The sequence below is a fragment of the Mirounga angustirostris genome, unplaced genomic scaffold, assembly GCF_029215605.1.
Source record: "Mirounga angustirostris isolate CCGP_5_RB_7025 unplaced genomic scaffold, mMirAng1.0.hap1 SCAF_16, whole genome shotgun sequence".
Lineage (NCBI taxonomy): Eukaryota > Metazoa > Chordata > Mammalia > Carnivora > Phocidae > Mirounga > Mirounga angustirostris.
This window is the reverse complement of record NW_026991724.1, coordinates 57,184,347-57,200,726: the sequence shown is the minus strand read 5'-3', so window position 1 is coordinate 57,200,726 and position 16,380 is coordinate 57,184,347. Positions and strand designations below refer to the sequence as shown.

The following is a 16,380-nucleotide window of genomic DNA, read 5'->3' as shown; positions in this document are numbered from 1 at the left end:
GAGGGGACAGCAGTGAACCAAATCAACAGAGATCCCTGCCCTGTGGAGCTCTCATGGCAGTGGATGAGGTGGGTGATAAGCAAGATAAGCAAAATATATGGTATATTTGACAGTCGAGGCCAGCGCTAAAGAGCAGATTAAAGCGGGGAGGCTGGGTGGCTCAGTCGTTAAGCGTCTGCCTTCAGCTCATGTCATGATCCCAGGGTCCTGGGATGGAGTCCCACATCGGGCTCCCTGCTCAGCGGGAAGCCTGCTTCTCCCTCTCCCACTCCCCCTGCTTGTGTTCCTGCTCTCGCTGTCTCTCTCTCTGTAAAATAAATAAAATCTTAAAAAAAAAAAAAAGAGCAGATTAAAGCAGGGAGGGAGAGAGGATTTATTCGTTGGGTGGAGTGTGATTTTTGATACGGTGCCAAGAAAGACTTCTCCAGTGAGGGGACATTGAAGGAAAATGAGGGTCAGGGCTGTGTGGACAAAGTACCTTCCATGCAGGGGACAGCAAGTGCAAAGGCCCTGTGGTAGGAGGGTGCCTGGTGTATTGTGGGACCACTGAAGGGCCTGTGTGGCCAGAGGGGAGTGAGGGACGGGGAGAGAGAGAAAATGAAATGAAGAGGCAGATCATATAGGGCCTTGGAAGCAGGGTAACTAGAGGCCTGGTATTCTGTAATTATTAATGGGGTCTGTTTGCACTCTGAAGTATCTTGCTATACATGGAAAATTGTATGGTCACCCTACTCATAAGATCATTGTAAGGACTATGGCTTTTATAGGATACCTAGGGAGTTTTCATATGGACCACCGTTATGTCGTACATATATTAACATATATAATGTTATGTATAACTACATGTGACTTACACACATATGACATGGTATTATGCATGATATGTGGTAAATAACTTAAAAGGACTTGTATGTAGGTGTATGTAAGTATGGTAGACTGAATTACAGTCCCCAGAGATGCCCACATCCTGATCCCCAGAACCAGTGAATATATCACCTTATGTGGCAAAAGGAACTTTGCAGATATGATTGAATTGAAGATCACTAGTCAGGGAAGAGGATCCTGGTTATCTGGGTGGGCCCTAAATGTAATCACAAGGGCCCTTCCGAGGGGGAGGCCCGAGAGTCAGAGCAGGAGATGGGATGACGATGGAAGCAGAAGCCAAAGTGCTGCAGCCACAATCCGAGGAGCATGGGTGGCCTCTAGAAGCCAGAAGAGGCAGGAAGCAGAATCTCTCAGAGCTTCCAGAAGGAACACAGCCCTGCTCACATCACATAAGCGCCGTTTTGGACTTCTGACCGCCAGAACTGTAAAATAATAAATCTGTGTTGTTTTAGGCCACCCAATTTTTCATAGTTTAAAGGCAGCAATAGAAAACTAATACATTAAAGGGGCGCCTGGGTGGCGCAGTCATTAAGCATCTGCCTTCGGCTCAGGTCATGATCCCAGGTCCTGGGATCGAGCCCCGCATCGGGCTCCCTGCTCAGCAGGGAGTCTGCTTCTCCCTCTCCCACTCCCCCTGCTCGTGTTCCCTCTCTCGCTGTGTCGCTCTCTGTCAAATAAATAAAATCTTAAAAAAAAAAAAAAAGAAAGAAAACTAATACAATAGGGTACAGGGGGTGGGGGTGGGAGCCCAGACCCCTGTCTGAGAGCTATTCTGGTCAGTGCTACTAGACACCGACCACCGTGGACACGGGCTTTTACATTGTCTTCCTATTTCTGCCCCAAATATAACCCTCCACACCCCAGGTCTAGCAGTGGGATCCACTCACAAGATTGTGATCCACTCACAAGATTGTGAGTACAATCTTCTCCTGGCGGGGCAGGGCCTCTAATGAAGACTAGAACCTGGGTTTCTTTAAGCCCAGCTCAAGGCAAACACCTCTACAGACCAGGCCCATTCCCAGACCTGAACCCCAAATGCCGTGCACAGAGCCGGTAAGCCTCCCAGAGCACCTCGCCCGGGCATTTTGCTTCAGCTCCACCTTCAAGAATCCCCTCCCTTGCACCGGGCGAGACTCAGGGAGGATTCCAAGAGGGAGGGAGCCTGGTGGTAATAGGTGTCCTCAGAGGAGCTGCAGGGGGAACCAGGTAGCCCCCTTTGACGACTGGGGAAACTGAGGCCAAGAGAGGGGTGAGGTGGGCCAACAGTGCTTACATCAGATACGAGGAGTGAGAACCCAGAGCTCCAGTCAAAGCTGGGCTAGGGGTCCAGGTGGAGGGGAAAAGGCCCGAGGGTGAGGGACCCGCACGACCTGCAAGGAGGGGTGGGGCCTAACGGGGAGCGGCCCGCTCACCAGCACGGGGCGGGGCTTAGGGGCGGGGCGGGGTCCAGCTGGGAGAGGTCGAAAGGCCTAGAACAGGGGCGGAGCCTGAGGTAGCAGGGAGGGGTGGGGGCATGGGTGTGGGCGTGGCCCAACCGAGGAGGAGCCAGACTGCGGGGGCGGAGCTTGCACGGAGGTCGGGGGGCGGAGCTCATTAGGGGCGGGAATCCAGATCGCGGGGCGGAGCTTAGGCCGAGCGTGGGCGGGGCCGAGCGCTGTCCCCGCCGGGTTGAGGCTTCAGAGTCTGGCACGCGCCTCAGGTCCGGCCCAGGTTGGGAGGGTGCTCCGGAACTTCCGGGCGAGACCTGCGCATTTCCGGTCAAGATGGCGGCGCCCACTAGAGTCAGGTGCGGGCGACTCTGTCTTTAGTAGCGGCGGCGACTCGAGGCCCGGGGAAGGTGAGGCCCGGGGAAGTGAGGTCCTCCCCGCTTGGGCTCCCCTCTTTGGGGAGGAAGGAGGAGATTTGTTGCTAAGACGTCCAAAAGGAGGGCTTGTTGCTATGGAGGCCCGGCGGTGGGGTTGCTAAGAGACGGGAACGCATTTAGTGGAGATGGGGGGTTGCTGGTTGCTAGGTGGGGTGGGTGGGGCCTGTTGCGAGGGGGGAAGGAGGGGCTTGTGACTTTGGGGAAGGGTCCGGTTGGTATGGAGGAAGGAGAGGGGGCTGTGGTTAAGGTGGGTGCGGGCAGAGTGGTTTGGGGTCATGGGGGGCTCGGAGCCCCCCTAAAACGTCACCTTCTCAGCAGACCCCCAGGAGTCGACCCGTCAGGACGCCAGAGCTACCTCAGCGGTGATCACCCCCTACCCCAAACACATTCTTCCCTTCACCAACAGCCCATGGCGGACCAAGGCTCCGGGGGCAGCCGCCTCCCCCTGGCGTTGCCCTCAGCCTCCCAGGGTTGCTCATCAGGGGGCGGCGGCTCCTCGGCGGGGAACTCGGGCCATCCTCCGCCCCCGAGAAACCTCCAAGGCCTGCTGCAGATGGCAATCACGGCGGGCTCCGAGGAACCAGACCCCCCTCCAGAACCCATGAGTGAGGAGGTAAAGATGGGGACCCAGCGCAGTGGGGGGAGGCGTGCCCTGGGCAGGGGCGGAGTCCAGGGGTGAAGGCAGAGTAGTAGGCTGTATTTGTGCTATATGGGTTATTGTAGACTGAAGTCAGAGCTCACAAGTGCCTGGGAGGGCAGATCCCTGCATCCCAGCACCGCGCTGGGGTGCACAGTAGCTTCGTGGTAAAAAGGAGGGAGGGTTCTCAGAGCCAGGCAGACCTGGTTTCAGCAATATCCAGCTGTGTGACCTTGGGCATATCGCTTCATCTTTCTGAACAGCAAGGTCTTTTCGTCTTTTGTTTTTTTAAAGATTCTATTTATTTATTTGAGATAGAGCGCGCACAAGCGGTGGGGAAGGGCAGAGGAAGAGGGAGAAGCAGACACCCCGCTAAGCAGGGAGCCCAAGGTGGGTCTCCATCCAAGGACCCTGGGATCATGACCTGAGCCGAAGGCAGACACTTAACTGACTGAGCCACCCAGGTGCTCCTGAGCAAGGTCTTTATTTGCAAGCTGATGGTGATAATAAGAGTAATAGTGGTACTTCATAGCTTTTTTCTGAGGATCCACACAGTGCCAGGTACAGAGGCAGCAGGCTGTTCTCATGAAGCCAGGTGTGAATTCAGGCTTTGTGGATGGCTGACTGTGTGACCTTGGCATGTCACAACCTTTCTGGGCCTCAGTTTTTTCATCTGTGAAGTGGGGATGACAGTAACACTCAGAGGGTTGTCTTGGAGATGAGTAGCAATATCTGTTATATGTGATGTTTAGCTGGGTTGGTGTTTCCATTGTATAAAACGTTGTGCTAACCCAGTGACATCCATGATTTCATTGAACCTTTAGGACAATGAGGTAGGAACAGGCACAGAAAGATTAACATCTCGCCCAAATTGTTCCAGGACTATGACTACAGAGCCCGCATATTTGCACTAACAGGCCCGGAGGAAAAATAAAGTTCAGTGGCCAACTCTCAACTGTCATCTTACTTGACCTAATAGGCAGCATTTGATTACTGGCCACCTCCTTGATTTCTTTCTTCATTTGGTTTCTAGAACAACACAGTGTCCTGGTTTTCATCCTCACTCACTGGCTCTCCTTCCCGTTTTTTTCTGTCGGCTCTTTCTCATTCCCCAGCCTGTGAATGATGGCACACACCAGGGCTCTTCTCTTCCCTACCTGTGCTCACTTCCTTCGTGATCTCATGTCGTGTTGAAACTTTACGCTGACGACTCTCAAGTTTATATCTCTAGACCAGTGGTTCTGATTTGATTCCCCTCGGGACATTTGGCAACCCGTGGAGACATGTTTCGTTGTCCCACTCGGGGTCGGGGGTGGGGTGGGCTACTGGCGTTTAGTGGGTAGAGACCAGGGATGCTGCTCAACATCCTACCATGTGCAGGACAGCGGCATCCCCTCCCCCCGCACCCCTAAACTCTCCAGCTCAGAGTGTCAATAGACCCAGGGTTGAGAAAGCCAGGTCTAGGCTGGACCTCCTCCCTGAGCTTCAGGCAGCCAACTCAATATTTTACCTTGGGTGCGTCATAGATCCCTTGAACTTAACACGGTGGAAGATGAGCTCTAATCTCTACTCCCCCTGCTCCACACCTGCTTCTCGTACCGTTTTCCCCATCTCCTCGTTGCTCTGGACAGACCTGGGAGTCCCTTCTCTCACACCCCATAGCCAGTCTCCGTAAATCTAGTCCTTAGAAAATTGTCAGTGGGAAAGACACTCAGTAGGCATGTGTTGATTGAAGGGACAGGGAGCTCTCAGATGTTGGCTGTTATAAGTAACAAGTGTTATTCACGGATTCCTTATTGACGGAGGTTTGCTTCCTTCCCCCACCCTCCTGCCCTGTCTTATACGCCAGAGGCGGCAGTGGCTGCAGGAGGCTATGTCAGCTGCCTTCCGGGGCCAGCAGGAGGAAGTCGAGCAGATGAAGAACTGCCTTCGAGTACTGTCCCAGCCTACACCCTCCTTGGCTGCTGAGGCTGACCTGGCCGCCGACCAGCAGGAGCGCGAGGGGGCCCTGGAGCTGCTGGCCGACCTGTGTGAAAACATGGACAATGCTGCAGGTACACCCAGGCCCACCTGCGGCTGCCCCTTGGTCTCCCTCTGTCTCTTCCTTCCACCTTAGCCCCACATCCTGCTGTGGCTCAGCTCTTGTCCTTTCTCTTGGGGACCACACCATCAGCCTCTTCCCCACCCTTCCACCTCCAGCCTCTACCTGTCTAGTCTGGCTCTAACTGAGGCCCCAGCTGAGACTGCCCTGTCTTCCTGCTTGGTCCCCTTGCCATCAGGAGGGGACCTTCTCTCACCCCGCCCACCTGATAGCAGGTCTACCTCCCTGACGTTCTCCAAAACTGGTCATTTCTCCCTAGTCTCTGGGCAGTGCACTGTCACTCCCTAGAATATGAGTGAGGAGGTGCTTCTGGGCGGCATGGTCAGAGAAGGCCTCCCCAAGGGGTGCCATTTGATCAGAGACCTGAAGCGAGTAAGCGGGTTATGAGATCAGCTCTGGAATAAGGCATTCCAGGCAGAGGGACTGGCCAGTGCAAAGGCCCTGAGGTGGGAACCTGCCTTGTATGTGCGGGAATAGCAGTGAGGCCAGCGTGGCAGAGTGCACTGAGTGAGAGGCTAGAGGTAGGAGGTGACGCTGGGTGTGCAGGGCCTTGCAGGCTGAAGCAGGCGCTGTGGGCTTTGTTCTAAATGCCGAGGAGCTGATAGGAGGACGGCATTCCCCTTTCTTTTGGAGGGACGTGACGTAGCCATTGAGGGTGTGGATGTGTCTCCTCTAGATGTTTCATATAGAATATGTGAGCGCTTGCGACTGGCTTCCCTGAGTTTGATGTTTTCGAGGTTCTCCTACGTGGTAGCCTGTATCGGAGCTTTATTCCTTCATATGGCTGATACTCCACATGTCGTTTATCCGTTCTCAGTTGATGGGCATTTGGGTCCTTTCCCCCTTTGGTTATTGAGAATAATGCTGCTGTGAGCTTTGGTTCCCGCTTTCTGGGGTTTGGGATATTTACGTAGCAGTGGACCTATGATAACCCTGCGTCTGACTTTTTGAGGAACTGCCGAGCTCACCAGTACCACTTTATTTACAAGAACAGGTGGTGGGCCATAGTTTGCTGAGCCCTGGTCTAGAGGATGTTCTGATTGTCACAAAGATTGGGGGTCAGTACTAGCATCTAGTGGGCTGGAGTCCGGAACTCTAACCCCCCAAATGCTGGCCTTTTTTTTTTTTTTTAAAGATTTTTATTTATTTATTCATAAGAGACAGAGAGAGAGAGAGGCAGAGGGAGAAGCAGGCTCCCCGCTGAGCAGGGAGCCCGATGCGGCACTCGATCCCAGGATCCTGGGATCATGACCTGAGCCGAAGGCAGACGCTCAACGACTGAGCCACCCAGGCGCCCAAGACATGCTGGCCTTGGAGGGACCCCTGGTTGGGCACTTGATGGAGCCTGCACTTGAGGCAGGCTCCCCCCTGGTAGCCAGCCTGCCCCTCCATCCTCACCTGCTGTGTTCGTGTGTGAGGGCTGCCATAGCCTCGGGGGCTGAAACAGAAATGTATTTTCTCACGGTTCTGGAGGCTGGAGGTCTGAGATCCAGGTGTGGGCGGGGCTGGTTTCTCCTGGGCTCGGTCTCCTTGGTTTGCAGACAGCTGCCTTCTCCCTCTGTCCTCATGTGGTTTTCCCTGTGTGCCTGTCTGTGTCCTGATGTACTCTTAGAAGGACACCTGTCTTACCACCTGGATTAGCACCTACCCCGAGGACCTCACTTTACCTGGATGATCTTTTTTTTTTTTTAAAGATTTTATTTATTTATTTGACAGAGAGAGACACAGCGAGAGAGGGAACACAAGCAGGGGGAGAGGGAGAGGGAGAAGCAGGCTTCCCGCGGAGCAGGGATCCTGATGCGGGGCTGGATCCCAGGACCCCAGGATCACGACCTAAGCCGAAGGCAGACGCTCAACGACTGAGCCACCCAGGCGCCCCTACCTGGATGATCTCTTAAAAGGCCCTGTCTCCAAATATAGTCACATCCTGAGGCACTTGAGGGGTTGGGCCTTCAACATGCAAATTTTGGGGGGGTGCACAGCTCAGCCCATACCAGCTGGACTCTCGTGTCCCCTCTCTCTGGCACAGACTTCTGCCAGCTGTCCGGCATGCACCTGCTGGTGGGACGGTACCTGGAGGCAGGGCCCGCGGGGCTGCGGTGGCGGGCGGCCCAGCTCATTGGCACGTGCAGCCAGAACGTGGCGGCCATCCAGGAGCAGGTGCTGGGCCTGGGCGCCCTGCGCAAGTTGCTGCGGCTGCTTGACCGGGACGCCTGCGACTTGGTGCGCGTGAAGGCTCTCTTCGCCATCTCCTGTGAGTGTCTGGGGCAGCCGGGGAGGGGCGGATGGAGAGGGGCCGTGTTGGTTCATTTATTCCCATTGCCAGTGAAGACTCTGTGCTGGGTGTCGGGGACGGGGTGGCGAGCTGGCCAGCCCCTCACTAGTCGGACAGCCAGCTCCTCATGACGCGGGAGTGCCGCCCAGCTTCAGTGCTTCACGCGCATCAGGGTCCTCGGCCTCCGCACTGTTGACGTTCCTCGTGAGGAGGGGCCCGGCCTGTGCATGGTGGGATGTTGAGCGGCACTCCGGCCCCCACCCGTTAGAGATACCAGTGGCTCCCACTCATGCTGCCTCCTGGGGGGCAGATGCCGGGACGGGGATGAGGCCAGCGCCTGTGGGGCACTCTGTCTATGCCAGGCCCCACGCCAAGCCCTGTGCGAATGTGTTAACTTGGTTAATCCACACACACAGCTTCTGAGGTAGGGAGACCGGATCCACGTGGAGGAGGGACCAGGCCAGTCACCTAGGCGAGAGTCCGGGGCACCCTGCAAGGTCATGCAGATGTGGGGTTTGAGCCCAGGCAACGTTCTTAACCGTGTGCTGGGCCCCTGTCAGTGTGTGTGCCGTGCTGGGGGCCCCCACTGGACTGTTTCCTCCTCCTTAAATCAGCTTTATGGAGGTAGGATTCACAGGCTGTGCTGTTCATCCTTTTCAAGTGTACAGTTCAGCGCATTCACTAGCTTGTGCAGTGGCGATGATCACTGTCTAACTCCAGAACATTTCCGTCACTCCCAGAAGAAGCCGCATTCCCGTTAGCAGTCCCTCCTCACCCCCTCCCTCCAGCCCCCGGCAGCCAGCAGCCTGCTTCCTGTCTCCATGGATTTGCCTGCCCTGGACGTGTCCACCACGTGCCCTTTTGGGTCTGGCTTCTTTCACTGAGCATCATGTTCTCCAGGTTCATCTGCATTTATAGCTTGTACTGCTGCCTCATGCCTTTTTATGGCTGAATACCAGGTCATTTATGAAGGGGCCACGTTTTGTTTACCCATTCATCAGTTGTTCAGTGGGACATCAGGCGGCATCTGCCCCTGGCTGTGTGAATAGTGCTGCCGTGAACCACGTGGACAAGGTTCTGCGTGGTCATGTGTTTTCCTTTCTCCTGGGCGTGCACGCCTGGGGTCGGAGTTCCTGGGCAGTACGGCAGCCCCGTGGTTCTCTGTTTGAAGTTGAAGGAGAACCCGTTTCTTCCACTCCCAACATTTGTGACACCGAATGTGTGTGTGGGGCTTACAGACGACCAGTTTTCCAACTCTCTGGACACCTGCCGGGTGATCTACAGTCCCATTCTCTTCCATTCTGGTGCTGACTCCCGGGGGTTGGCACATCTCCACAGGTTAAGGGCTCAGTTCTAGGAGATGGCCCCTGCTTCAGACACCCGTCGAAAGTTTGGGCCTTCTGGGGGCGCCTGGCTGGCTGAGTCCATAGACCGTGCAACTCTTGATCTCCGGGTCCTGGTTCGAGGCCCATGTTGGGTGTAGAGTTTAACTTAAAAAAAGAGAGAGTTTGGGCTTCCTGTACTTCCTAGTTACTGGCTCTGTATGGGGCGTTCCCATGACCCCCTCCTCGGGTTCGATAGTTTGCTAGAATAGCTCACAGAACTCAGGGAAGTAGCTGTGTTTAGTGGCCATTACAAAGGATACGAATGAACAGCCAGATGAAGAGGTGCCCAGGGCGAGGTCTAGAAGGGTCCTGAGCGCAGGAGCTTCTGTCCCTGAGGAGTTGAGTGTGCCATCGTCCTGGCACACACATGTGTCACTAAGCCAGAAGCTCTCTGAAGCCCACCCTTTGGGGACTTTTATGGAGGCTTTCTCATGGAGGCATAATGGATTGTTAAGTCCACCCCCGTCCTTCTCCTCTCTCTGGGGGTTGGGAGATGGGGCTGGAAGTCCCAAGCTTCTAATCATGGTTTGGTATTTCTGGTAAGTACACCCCATCCAGGAGCCCACCTAGAGTCCCCTCACTGGAACAAAAGATGCTCCCATCACCCAGGAGATTCTACGGGTTTTAAGAGCTTGGTGTCAGGAATGGAGGCAGAGATGAAGTACATATTTGTTGTGTCATGGTGGCCCTGGGAAAAGGAACAGGGAGGCTGGAAAGGAATTCTGGCAGGAGTGAGAGAAAGAGTCCTGGAATGGGTGGCATCTGGAAAGTCATGTCCAAAACTGGGGAGACAGGTGGACACACAGACTTCGGGTGGCTCGGCCACAAAGGGTAGACAGACAGACTCAGTTCCCCAGAGGTACCAAGAGCCAGAGTGGGATGCGGGAGGGGTGGGGCAGAGTTTTCTTCTAATAGCTGACATTAATTACATCTCAATAAAAAAAATACTTAAAAGTTAATGCTTATGAAGCACAGGCCTGTCGAAGTTGATAGTGAGTTTGGTGAAGGTGGTGATGATTCTGGTGAGGGTGGTGACGGTGACCTCGAGGCCCCTCCCTCCCTCTCGCCTCCACCCCCAGGCCTGGTCCGGGAGCAGGAGGCTGGGCTGCTGCAGTTCCTTCGCCTGGATGGCTTCTCCGTCTTGATGCGGGCCATGCAGCAGCAGGTGCAAAAGCTCAAGGTCAAGTCGGCGTTCCTGCTGCAGAACCTGCTGGTGGGCCACCCCGAACACAAAGGTGGGGCGGCCAGGGCAGGGGGCCCAGGGACGATCCCCAAGGGAGGGTGGGGAGGAGGGGAGTGCCTGGGGGAGGGGTGTGGACTGCCCCTCTGACCCCCAAGACCCTTCCCCCAGGGACCCTGTGCTCCATGGGGATGGTCCAGCAGCTGGTGGCCCTGATCCGGACAGAACACAGCCCCTTCCACGAGCATGTGCTTGGAGCCCTGTGCAGGTATGCTGGGGCCTCCGAGAGGACGAGGCCCCGGGGCAGGTGCCCCTGCCTCTCGGGCTGACACCCCTGGGCTCCAGCCCACCAGCCTCCTCCCCTCTAGGATTCAGGACTTTTGGGCCTTTCCCACGGAGGGGCAGGAACCATTGTGCTGGAGCTCCCTGAGCATCTGTTTCTTCACGTGTCAGGGGCTGACCCAGCAGCCTGGAAGGAGGGGGAGAGTCTCTCTGACCCGCACACAGGACCAGCTGATTAGCATCTGGAACAGATGACAGACTGGAGCAGCCGCTCGAGCAGGTGGCAGCTCCGGCGTGCGGAGTGGGCTCCAGGCCAGGCTCTGTGCTAGGCGCCTTGTTTTGTACAAGTCTCCTTGTAGGCCCTTGGGGGGTGGGCCTGTACTGCAGACGGGGAAACTGAAGCCCAGCGTCGGGAGCCGTCTTGCCCGGGCTCCTGGGAGAGCAGTGGCCGGGGTGGGGGGCAGCCCCGCGCAGAGGGAGGTCCCAGGGATTGCTCTCCTGTCCCCGCAGCCTGGTGACAGACTTCCCCCAGGGTGTGCGGGAGTGCCGGGAGCCTGAGCTGGGCCTGGAAGAGCTGCTCCGTCACCGCTGCCGGCTACTGCAGCAGCACGAGGAGTATCAGGTAGGCCAGCAGGGCCTCTGCACTCGGCGCGTCGGGCATCTGTCTCCCCGCCATCCGTTGAGCAGGTGCCTCGTGCCGTGCCAGTGCCACAGGCCGGCGGGAGAACGAGGAGCTTGGGGCGTTTTGAGGGGTTCACAAAGTCATTTATTTATTATCCACGTTTTATAAGTATTCTATCTCCTGTCAGGTATTCAATAATTATTTGATAAGTCAACGGTAAAAGGCAACCCGTTAAATAGTTAAATAAAAATAAATAATTAAGTAGATAATGAGTAACAGGTAAACAACTCAGATGTTTAATTAGACGATAAGTAACAAGTGATAAATAGCAGTGCATTAGATATTTAGATCGGTAACAAACAAGTGATAACTCATAATTAGATCATCAGGAGCGCATACGTGATAAAGAACGACTGGTTGAATATTCACATAGTTTAGTTTACTAAACGGTTAAGTGGGTTAGCTGGCTGATGACGAAGTACTGCCCAGCTGTTGGTGCCCCCCTCCCGGGACATCTGCTCGACTCAGTCCATTCCTCCGTGACACCGTCGAGCGTTTCCAGAGAGGTGCAGGGAGTGAGGAGTGGGGATGACCGGGAGAGGCACGCTGCCCACCCCCAGGTGCTTGCCCCGACCCCACCGTGCGGACAATGGACGTGTGCACCCGTGGGGTTGTGGGGTGCTCGGGGCCCCAACCTGGCCTGGGGCTCCAGCCGGGGAGCGTGTCTGTTGTTGCTTGCTCTAATTCCCTGAGCTACTGGTGTGCCAGACCCTGGGCAGGACCCACCTGGGGAGGGAGGCCTCATGCGAACTGACCAACACTCCTTTTTTTTTTTCTTCCAAAAAAACTTTCACAACTTTGTTAGGGGTATAATTGTCCTATAATAAACTCCACTTACTGGACGTGTGCCATGTGAGAAGTTTAGACACGTGGACACACCTGTGGAAACCTCATCCTTCCATCCCTCCATTGGTCAGGGGCGGCTCACCCACACGCCAGGCCCTGAGCTGAGCGCCGGGGATTTGGCGAGGAGCAGAAGGATCCGGCCTTGGTTCTCACGGGGCCTGGGGGTGACAAACACACAGAAGGACGTATTTACAAATACACACCTAGAGTGTGTGTGTACGTGCATGTAGGATACAGACTATTTCTATCTGTGTAATTTAACGTTCCGTTCTGCATAGTGTGACAGCAGGAAGTTACGACTCCGGTGAAGGAGACAACCTGTGAGGGGACAGAGAAGGCTGGGCGGTGGTATTTTCCACACGGTGCTGTATTCGTTTCCAGCAGCTGTCGTTACCACAGACTGGGTGGCTTAGCAAGAAACGCATTGTCTCACAGTTCTGGGGACTAGGAGTCTGAAGTCAGGCTGTCGGCAGGGGCAGCTCCCTCTGAAGGCTCTAGGGGAGAATCCTTCCTCTTCCAGCTGCTGGTAGTTGCTGGCAATCCTTGGCATTCCTTGGCTTATCGATACACCACTCTGGTCTCTTCACATGGCCTTCTTTCCTATGTGTCTGTGTGTCTGTGTCTTGGAAATCTTTCCAGATACTTAAATAGAGGTCTGCTTTAATTTTTTTTTTTTTTAATTTTTTTTTTATTTGAGAGAGAAAGAGAGCATGAGCGGGGGAAGGGGGAGGGGCAAAAGGAGAGGGAGAAGCAGACTCCCTGCTGAGCAGGGAGCCAGACACGGGGCTTGATCCCAGGACCTCAGGATCATGACCTGAGCTGAAGGCAGACGCTTAACCCACTGAGCCACCCAGGCACCCCGAGGTCTGCTTTAATTTTAGCATAATTGAATAATGCAGTTGGCATGGTATTCTGTAAGGTGATTCTCTTCATGACTTAGTCCTCTTTTGTATTTTTGTAGGTAAATTTAAGAATTAAATTTCATGAATGCTTTCTCGTGAAAAGGTCCTGTGGTCATGTGGCTCAAAATTCAAGATGCATAGGAGGGTAAAGTGATTAGTCTCCCTGCTGTCCCCGTCCCTAACCACCCAGTACCTCCCCCAGTTCCGTACGTGGCCTTCCTAAGATAGTCTGGGCACACAAGCAAATGTGCGTATAAATTCTTCTCCTCTTCCTCTCTCCCTCTTGTGCAAAATCTACCTGTCCTGACCACTTTTCTACGCCTTGCCTCATTCCCTTTCATAACATCTCAGGGAGGGGTGCAGAAGGAGCGTGTTTTGTGTTGGCCGTCATGGCTTTTTCCTGTTTCCTTTTATAGCTGCAAGGTAGGTCGCTTCTTTCTTGTCATGACCCCCCTTAATGGACACTCTGGTTGCTGCTACCAACTCTGCTAAGAGAATAACCCTTTACTTCTGTCTCTTTATATGCGTGAGAATGTCTATAGAGCAATTTCCAGAAAGTGAAAAGCTGGGTTAAGGTAGGTTAAAGGTGAACTTACAGAGTTAAGGGCCCTTTTTGCTAGGTATTGCCAAGTTGCTCTTTATAAAGGTTGAACCAGTTGTCACTCCAACCATGAGAATGCCCAAGGGGACCTCAAGCCATTGGACTTTTTTTTTTTTTCAAGCTGATTGGTGGAAAGTAGTATTCTAGTCCAGTTTGCATTTGCGTTTCTTCCATGAGTAAAGTTGGACAGCTTTCCTTTCTTGTGAACTGCTCATTCATATCCTGTGCCCATTTATCTACTGGGTGGTGGTTTCTGCAGTTGATTTATTAAAGCTGTTGAACTATTAAATATGTTAGGCTTTTCTGACAAGTTGCACATTTTTCACCCCAAATTGTTTTTCTTTCATTTTTGTTTCTGGCATCTTTTTGCCATGCAGATACCTTTTATGTTCATGTGGTCCAACCTGTGAGTGCTTCTTTCTTGGTTTCTGGGGTTTGTACCTGTAGAAGGGGTTTTGATTTTTTTTTTTTTTTTAAGATTTTATTTATTTATTTGAGACAGAGAGAATGAGAGACAGAGAGCATGAGAGGGAGGAGGGTCAGAGGGAGAAGCAGACTCCCCGCCGAGCAGGGAGCCCGATGCGGGACTCGATCCCGGGACTCCAGGATCATGACCTGAGCCGAAGGCAGTCGCCCAACCAACTGAGCCACCCAGGCGCCCCAGAAGGGGTTTTGATTTTAAGTGGGGATTAGTAGGGGTCGGTCATACCGGGTAGTTAGAGCCCAAGGGGGCTGAGGTGAGGACAGACCAGTGGGGTGGGACGGCCTCTGGGAGACCCCCGTTCTAGTTCCGTAATCCAGGCACAGGTGAGAAGAGAAACAGTGAGCCGTGGGCCTCAGCAGAAGTCAGAGAACCCTGGGAGGCTTCTGGGGCGGGCAGCGAGGAGGGAAGAGAAGCCATCTCTGGGTGCAGAGCACGCGGGAAGCAGGAGCCCGCTGCGCACTCAGGGCTCCCACTCTTGTCCCCCAATCCAGGAGGAGCTGGAGTTCTGCGAAAAGCTGCTACAGACCTGTTTCTCCAGCCCGACGGATGACAGCATGGATCGGTGAAACCCGGGGGCTTATCACCCCCGCTCCGCGGGAAGCCCAGGCGCCCTGCCTCCCAAGGAGAGCAGGGCCCTGCTGGTGCGCGGCCAGGGCGTGCCAGCCCGCGTCTGCTCAGCCCCTGCAAGGGGCGCTGAGGGAGGCGCCGGCTCCTTGGACCCCACCGCTCACGCTCTCCCTGCGTTCCCCCTCTGTGTCCACACTGTTCTTGTAATAAAGCTGTTTCTCCTCAACGCCTTCACTGCGGCCTTCATCGCCTCTCTGGAGGGTGCCTGGGTGGGCGGGGCACAATCGCGGCGGACCTGCGGAGCCACGGAGGAGACGGCAGCGGGCGGAGCCTGGGCACAAACGTGCTGCTCTCTACAGTCCAGAGCCCTCGTGTCTCATCTCAGCCTCTCTAGACAGGGAGCGTGGGGACACCCGCCCTCCGTTTCGGCTCACCCGTCGTCTCCGGCCGCTGCGTTTGAAGAACGCAGGCTAGCCGCCCTGAGGCGGGAGCCATGTTGTCTCCCAGCATCCCGTGCAGCGGCGCGTCATGTGACTCCACTTCCGCCAGTCAGAGCGCACCGCGGGGGCTTCTGGGGCGCTGGTGCTGGGAGAAGGCGGGAGCCGGTCGGGTGCCCTGGGTTGTGGGCCCCGTTCCGACCGCAGAGCCCTGAGCCGTCGCCAGCCCTCTCCGAGCTTGGGGCGGTGAGACGGGCCTCCTTTCCTTTCGTGAATTCCTTGTCAGTTTAGCCAAAGGGGGTCTCATCATTTGCAACCAAGGCCCCTGGCCAGGGCCGTTTTTCACGCGAGGAATCCGAGCCCAGGGTGGTTGAACCGTGGGCAAAAGTTCACAAAGCCAGGTCTCAGACAAAGCTGTGCTCCTCCGCCCGCATTCTGGCTTCCGAGCTCCATTTGATGTAGACGAATTCCTCTCGTGTGGGATTTACTCGTACTCCTGGGATTTGGGAGGGACCCGTTATTCATTCATTCATTCATTCATTCATTCATTCATTCATTCATTCATGAGAGACAGAGGGAGAGAGAAAGGCAGAGGGAGAAGCAGGCTCCCAAGGAGCACGGAGCCCGATGCGGGACTCGATCCCGGGACCCTGGGATCACGACCCGAGCCGAAGGCAGACGCCCAACCATCTGAGCCACCCAGGCACCCGGGACCAGTTATTTTCACCCAAATTCAGGATAAAGCGAAAGGTAGCTACAGGATCCGAGAATTGGAGATCAGGTATCATCTTTATTACTTTTAGCACCGATCAGAGGAAGTGGCTTTAGTCTTGCTGCCACCACACCCCAGCATTAGACATGCTTGCCTGTCTGGTCACAGCACTGGATAAGCACAGGCCTTCCCCTGGGTGCAGCAGGCCAGACACTGGGCAGGCGGGCTCTGAGAGAGGGAGAGCTGGAGTGAGCCACGACGCCCATCCAATCTGGCAAATTGTTCCTCAGCCCCTGGGAGGGGTGGAGAGGCCAGGAGAAAGACACTAAGCGGCTGAAGTTACTCCCTATGGAAATGTGAACAATGGGGAATGGGTGTTCGCACCAGACACTTTAAGAAGCCGCTTCCAATTTTTTTTTTTTTTTAAGATTTATTTGAGAGAGAGTGTGTGCCCACGCAAGCAGGGGAGGGGCAGAAGGAGAGGGAGGGAGAGAATCTCAAGCAGACTCCCCGCTGAGCACAGAGCTCAACCCAGGGCTC

The 16,380-nt window shown here is 54.9% G+C and overlaps 1 protein-coding gene across 6 annotated transcripts; it reads left to right on the top strand.

Moving 5' to 3' along the window:
• The first annotated feature begins 2,563 nt into the window (after positions 1 to 2,563).
• Positions 2,564 to 14,925, top strand: HSPBP1 (HSPA (Hsp70) binding protein 1). 6 transcript variants are annotated; one of them, XM_045892260.3, is made up of 8 exons: positions 2,564 to 2,722; positions 3,068 to 3,362; positions 5,236 to 5,440; positions 7,517 to 7,741; positions 10,227 to 10,382; positions 10,499 to 10,595; positions 11,120 to 11,231; positions 14,616 to 14,925. In XM_045892260.3, the coding sequence occupies exons 2-8, from the start codon at positions 3,159 to 3,161 to the stop codon at positions 14,688 to 14,690; spliced, it is 1,074 nt and encodes a 357-aa protein (XP_045748216.1). In that variant the 5' UTR covers positions 2,564 to 2,722; positions 3,068 to 3,158; the 3' UTR covers positions 14,691 to 14,925. The 6 variants fall into 6 exon arrangements, with proteins under 6 accessions (XP_045748216.1, XP_064436626.1, XP_045748220.1 ...); XM_064580556.1 differs by having other exon boundaries at positions 14,589 to 14,925; XM_064580557.1 differs by having other exon boundaries at positions 2,566 to 2,722; positions 3,065 to 3,362; positions 14,589 to 14,925.
• Positions 14,926 to 16,380: the final 1,455 nt, after the last annotated feature.

Bases quoted from the DNA above. Each gene is read 5' to 3' on its own strand.
- HSPBP1 (XM_064580556.1), top strand. From the start codon at position 3,159: ATGGCGGACCAAGGCTCCGGGGGCAGCCGCCTCCCCCTGGCGTTGCCC. The intron at 3,363-5,235 runs GTAAAGATGGGG...CTTATACGCCAG, and splicing joins CAGAACCCATGAGTGAGGAG to AGGCGGCAGTGGCTGCAGGA. The intron at 10,596-11,119 runs GTATGCTGGGGC...CTGTCCCCGCAG, and splicing joins GTGCTTGGAGCCCTGTGCAG to CCTGGTGACAGACTTCCCCC.